Source organism: Pimephales promelas, chromosome 8 (assembly GCF_988280905.1).
Source record: "Pimephales promelas chromosome 8, fPimPro1.hap1.1, whole genome shotgun sequence".
Taxonomy (NCBI): Eukaryota; Metazoa; Chordata; class Actinopteri; order Cypriniformes; family Leuciscidae; genus Pimephales; species Pimephales promelas.
Genome location: NC_142776.1, coordinates 38,738,065 through 38,744,435, shown reverse-complemented (window position 1 = coordinate 38,744,435; position 6,371 = coordinate 38,738,065). Strand labels below are relative to the sequence as shown.

The 6,371-nt window shown below is 41.5% G+C and overlaps 1 protein-coding gene across 3 annotated transcripts; it reads right to left on the bottom strand.

Annotated features, from left to right (window-relative positions):
* Positions 1–478: 478 nt before the first annotated feature.
* Positions 479–3,520, bottom strand: ddit3 (DNA damage inducible transcript 3). Of its 3 annotated transcripts, none has more exons than XM_089134534.1 (5): positions 3,381–3,520; positions 2,015–2,081; positions 1,693–1,849; positions 1,437–1,592; positions 479–1,361 (listed from the first exon to the last, which is right to left on the bottom strand). In XM_089134534.1, exons 3-5 carry the CDS (start codon positions 1,732–1,734, stop codon positions 762–764), a joined length of 798 nt encoding a protein of 265 aa, XP_088990660.1. In that variant the 5' UTR covers positions 1,735–1,849; positions 2,015–2,081; positions 3,381–3,520; the 3' UTR covers positions 479–761. The 3 variants fall into 3 exon arrangements, with proteins under 3 accessions (XP_088990660.1, XP_088990661.1, XP_039545674.2); XM_089134535.1 differs by having other exon boundaries at positions 1,693–1,766; XM_039689740.2 differs by lacking the exon at positions 1,693–1,849 and having other exon boundaries at positions 1,437–1,640.
* Positions 3,521–6,371: the final 2,851 nt, after the last annotated feature.

Here is a 6,371-nt window from a genome sequence, read left to right as displayed (position 1 = left end):
ATTACAGCTCGTTTAATTTACTGCAAAAATTGTAAAACCTCAGTAAAATAGGCTTAATTTTTTTTTTTATTGCTTTTCATTCGTTACATTTAAATAAATGCACATGCCTTTAATTTTTGCTTTAAATGTTTAACGGAATGCATTACTATAATTTTAATTTTCTGTAAAAATTGTGTAACACATTGTGTTAGACATTTAAATCTAGTGCAAAAAACTGGAAAAATGTTTTCGAAGTGTTAAAATTAAAAGATTTTAAAAGAATGCATTAATCATTTTCAATTTGTGTGTGTGTGTGTGTGTAAAATCAGGCTTTATTTTCTCATGATCTAATTTAATATTAACTTTAGTTATTTTTGTTCATAATTTGTGATATTCTTTAAACTGTAACATTTATCATAGTATCATCTTAAATTTGGTTTATTTTTTTCATTCGATGTTTACATTAATGTAATGCAATCTCATTCTTTATTTTATTCAAAGTGTCAAACGTGACTGAATTTAAATTGAACTGAAGACGGCTTTGTGTTCTCTGAGCCCAATCTGAATTGTGTTCGGGGTGAGGTTTGACCGGGGACGTGTTTCTCTCGGTCGCGCTCCACATTCTTTCTTTTCTACGGCTTGATCCGACTTTCTCTTTCTCTCTCGGCAGGAGACGCTCTGCGAACCTCCTTCTCTTTCTCCCCCCGTCCCACGTGTCTTTTATCCCCTTCTAAATGTGCATTTCATGGTCAATTGTTCAACCGCTTCAGCCCTGTTGCTTTTCACCTCCTGGTGTTGACGAGTCTCTCGATGAGCGCGCGCCTCGTCCTCTGCACCTCCTCCCCCAAACGCTCGATCTCGGCTTTGAGGCGCTCGTTCTGATCCGTCAGCTCCTGCACTTTCCTCTCGTTCTCCTGCTCGCGCTCTCTCCTGCTCTTCTTCCCGGGGGACGGAGAGCACAGCGCGTCGGCGCTTCGCTTTCTCTTTCCGGGACGCGAGGAGGCGGGAGGGGACGCGGGCGGGGAGCAGTTTAGGGAAGGCGAACGGGACGCCGACGAGCAGGACGACGTGTCGGGGACGGTCGGGAGTTCCTCCTCGCTGACCGCCGGAGACGAAGGCGGGTTAAGGTGGTACCCGCCGCTAACCATCGTTTCCACCGAGCCAACGCCTCCTTCGCTCAGCAGCTCGAAGAACTCGGGCGGAAGCAAGTCTCCTCCGGACGAGACGTGTTCGGAATCGGCTCTCCGGTCGTCCTGTCGCGGAGGCGTTGGCGTACTCGGCGGGTCGTCGGTGACGCGTTGCACGCCATCTCCCCATACCTGCCCCTCCGTCAGCCAGGTGAGCGAACAGCTCTCCAACACATCCAGAAACTCAGGCTCCTTCTGCATTGAGAAGACAAACCGTTAGAGGGAAACGTGTACGGACGCGACTCTAGCACAGCGTTTGACACTACTGACCTCGGAGCAAGGCGGGGCTCGCGTAAGTTTGGCCCCGCCTCCGTCGGAGCCCAATATATCCTGTAGGTCTTCATACCACGCCTCCAACTCTGCACCACACAGCGGCCCCACACCAGGGGGGTACAGCCACTCCGCAGTCATCGCACCAATCAGTCGCTATCCACAGACACAATACGATATGCTCCCACACCTAGCACACCAGACCTGGCCCACATAAAAATACAGAAACTATCTAAAAGAAGTGCTAAACACAAACCTCTGGATGACGTCGCTGTGGTGTGATGATGAGACGATACATCTAGTGGGAGCTTTAACGCATCAGCAGCACACCTGCGCCGCGGGTTTGGGGAATAGCTGATTTATTTGGGTGACCCGCTATATTATACGGGACATTGAGATTGACTGCTCGGCCACTGGGTGCAACAAGGACACATAGTGGACGAGCAGCGTTACTGCACGATAAATGATCAGCTTTATGGTGTTTCAGATGCATGCATTGACTGAAAAATTATTATTTATTGTAGCCTTGAAATCATTCAAAGTTAGTGAACTTGAAAAAAATATTAAAAGGTGCTCACCTTTAAAAGTCTCTCTTGTCAATCAAGTTTGAATGTGGGTTGGCGGCGATATTTTGTCCCAATAATTCTAGAGAAATAAAAAATGGATCTTGTCAAGCTCACAATACTTGGTGACAAAAATTTTTTTTAAAAGTAAAGACTGTTATCTAAAATATCTATTTTAGCTGTGAAACAAGCTAAATACATTCAAGAACAAAGATGAAGATGCATCATGGAGGGAGGGGCTTGTGAATAATTAAACCATTGAATGCTCGTAAAAAAAATAACCCGTAGCAATTATTGATTCATTAATCTAAAATTAGGTCATTGTGATTTTTTAATGTAAACAAAGGCGCATTGTGTGCTCGAGGGCGCCCTCTGCGTGAGTCTGAGCGCTGACGGTCTGTCAAAACAAGCTCAATGAATCTCGCCTTCAATGCGAAGACATTCAAGTTCAGCTGAAATCACACCTCAGAACTCGTCTGACATGTAAACGCGACAAACACGCTACTTTACATGTCTGTGAGACCATGAAAACGGCCCTAAAATATGCACCCCAAGTGTTTTATTATTTTTATATAAATCCTAATGCAGTGTAACGCGATATAACCAAATAAATACACTTTATATTATCTATTATCATTATGTAATGGCGTTTGTTGTATTCTGGCTTGTTACTTCCAAAGATATGACTAAATCGAATATTTTAAAATTAATAATCAGTCGTAAAATTACACGATAATTAACTTGTTGTGTCGTAAATAGTTTAAATACATTTTCTTTTATAAACTGTCAATCTGGAGCGGGGGGTTTAACGAAGCTGACAGCGAGCCAATGACGTCATGGAATCAAAGTACAGGAGCGAGGAAACAAAGGGCGAACACTTCGCAGTTCGCACCCAAAATAACACTTTAAAAGTACTTTAACGACATAAAAACACAACGAGTTAGCCATCGTGACTACATCCGTTTGATTACTTAAACTGTAAAAAGTTGATGTAGCGCGGTTTCGTTCGCGCAGTGTCACTGGCGATCAATAAACAAAATAACCGTTGAAAATAAAACGTTTGCAAAAAAAGTTCTGAGGCGCGCGTCTAAAATGCCGCGAATGTGACGAAATGACAGCTGTCATTGCGTTGTTTTGTAAGCAAGTAACTAATAAAGTAAAATAAACCAGGAAATGAGAGCGCAACGATTGCGTTAAATTAAGAAAATAACGGACGGAGAATCCTGTGAAATTTGAGTTGAGCAACTGTATTCCAAAAACAGCCTGGGATAGTCGCCAAAGCATGCGCATTCCTGTATATCCCAAAAGGAAAAGCTTGACAAACAGGAAAAGTACGTTACAACAGATAACAATAAAGAATAGATAAATAGATGACACTCACCCTTTTCTTTTTATTATTTCTTTTCCTCGGTTGTTTCGGATTCAGGGTCTGTGTGTGTTTTTGTAGAGATTGGTGATAGCTCATGTTAACCATTGTTCAGTTGAAGTCACCGAGTGTGGATTTCGGAAACTCCCGGGGACATTTATAGAGTGACTCCAACCGAACTCTGGGGGAAGGATCTCAAGGTGCAACCTAACCGGGATGGCGAGGAACTGACAGGAGATGGTCGGCCGTGTGAGCCAATCAAGCGAGGCGGTCGAAATTCTTCTGCTTAGAGACATCCAATGAGCGGGCGCGCTGGGCGGGAGGGGCGGGACTTATTGACTTTGCTGGTTGTCTCGCTCGGTGCGAGTTTGTGTGAGCGGGAAGATGTGATGCAGTCATAAGACGGCCAGGACGAATTTGGGGCGTAAGGGAGTCACATGAAAGGAATGATGCAATCGTTGGCAACCGGTTTCTAGTTGGAGATAAGACTAGCAGAACCCGAGCATGTTTTATTAAACAACCTTTAGTTAAAAAGAAAAAAGGAAAAAACCTGACAAACTACCCTATAAGGATGTAGGAAAATGTGTCCATTTTTTTTGCTTGCGTTCGCATATGAACATATAAAAAAATAGGCAGCGTTAATATCCGTCGTCGTCGTCGTCGTGTGATATTATACCCATTTATTCGCTCTTTTTCCATCTTTAATAATTCCACTCTAGTGACCTGAGGCGATTCTTTCATGTTTCCAAATGCAGTTCAGCACTATATGGAACTGGGATATTCCATAGGAGTTTGAACAATCCCACCCCACCCACTGCGTTCCTCAGCTCAGACATTTCACTCAACATAAGATAGCCTACACAATCGGCAATTCGACACAATAAAGTATAGATTCTGCATTCGAAAAAAAAAAACAAATAACAACATAAAAGAACTTGAGTTGTTTAGGCATGTTACTGTTCAACACACCTGTTTAGAATCGCTAAATGAGCCCATAAAGTGACGTTGAAATGGTAAAGGTCATTATCTAGTTCACAGGTAAGATCTTCCAGTGTAAATCAGAATAAGATTAGGTTTTAATCTGTGTCCTTCACCCTAAATGTATAGCACATTTTCCAGCATATAGGACACTAAAATTGTGGATGTTTCAAAACGTTTTTCTAAATTTCAGAATGCTGTCATTTGGTCATCCCAAATAATTTACAGACTCTAAGTGTTTTCAGGGAGTATAAAAATAAAGGTTATTGGCATTGGTTGTTCCATAAAGAACCTTTAACATCCATTGGACAAAAAGTTATTTATAGTAGAAAAATATTCATTAGATTATTAAAATGTTTTTGACACTAAGAAGAACTGTTAGTGAATACCTGCACAACGTTTTTAAATGATATACTTCAGTTACTCGTTCAGGGTATGATCTGAACACTTAAACCCAAGTATTGTGTCAACATGGGTAAAGTATAGTTAACCCAACAGTTTTGTCGTAATTTACTACGCGTATATCAAAATAAGATTTTTTGAAGAGTGTTGGTAGCCATTGACTTCCATAGTATTTTTCCGGTTACCGACATTCTTCAAAATATCTTCTTTTGTGCTCAACAGAGGAAACTCATGCTTGGAACAACTTGAGGGTGAGTTAATGTCAAATGATGACAGAATTTTAAAATATGATATTCTGAGGGATGTTACGAACCAGACAGTTGACGGTCGGTAGCCATCGAGTTTTTCCCTCTACTTTTCTTGGTTTACCAACATTCTTCAAAATATCTTCTTTTGTGTTCAGCAGAACAAAGAAACTCATACATGTTTGGAACAACTTGAGGGTAAATTATGACAGATTGTTTAATTATTGGGTGAACTGTCCCTTTAAGACTGTTGCTGTGGCACTGGGAATAACTATAACAACGTACTTTTTCGTGTGTCTGACACATGTTGACGGTTGACCGATACTCAACGCGCCAAGTCAAAAATTCAAACGTAACTGATCGAGATGATGTCACAGCCTTGTTTAAAAGCACCCCTAATGTGTTGTCCTGTAATATGATCCTTCAAATAAAATGACGGTAATTAGTTTAGAATGGTTTTTAATTAACAGGTGTACACCCCCCGTTTTAATCGCCTGACCTGTCACTCTTGGCCAACTGATGTCACCGGGGACTCATCTCGTTAGTATTCTGAAACTATTCCAAACACAAGAGTTAAGTAGTTAAAACTTGCATGGTGCAAAGCGTGCAATGTATTGCCTAGCAACAGCGCAAGTGGGATGCGCGTAAGGTTAGCGAATAGAAACCTCAAATACTGTTTCCAGGAGCAGGGCAGCGCTCGCGTGGAGACGTCACGATCGGTTGGCTGTTGCTGTGTAGTGTGTATTATTCTCCCCACTGCCTAATGGTTATCACCTCCGAGCGTGTAATTCTATTGGCAGGTTACTCCTTTATTCCCTAAAGTTGTGTTTACTCAACATTTCTTTGAAGTTTTAACAGGTTTAACTCTCAATAACTCGCTGTGTTTGGAAAACTTTGTCGAGTTACCTGCCTTCAACACAGTAGGAGGTTGATCTGATTTATATTTCTAACTCGCACCCAAGACTCACACCCAAAATGTTCTTATTGTGCCAGCGAATCACATTTCTGCTCAAGAGAATAACACATTTTACAACACCATATGCTGAAATATCTCTGATTTCCTACATCTGAATTCCTCCACACTAAATAGGTTTTATCTGCGATTTCCCTCAGTAATTATAAAGTACTTACGGGCGAACCATTTTTTGTTTCCTCAGCTAACTGACACAATAAGGCCAATAAAGGTATGCGTGTGTGTAGAATCATTTTATAGAAGACGAACAGAAAAATCTTTCTCTCAGGATATTCTCGCCTCCTGCTCAATTCAATGAAACCACATTTCCAGAAGTTCACGAGCATCTAAGGTTACCAGACCCGCTTGAATTTAATTTTAATGACATTTTTCGAGTAGTTTGAGGCTGATCATAAATTCGGCGGAAAA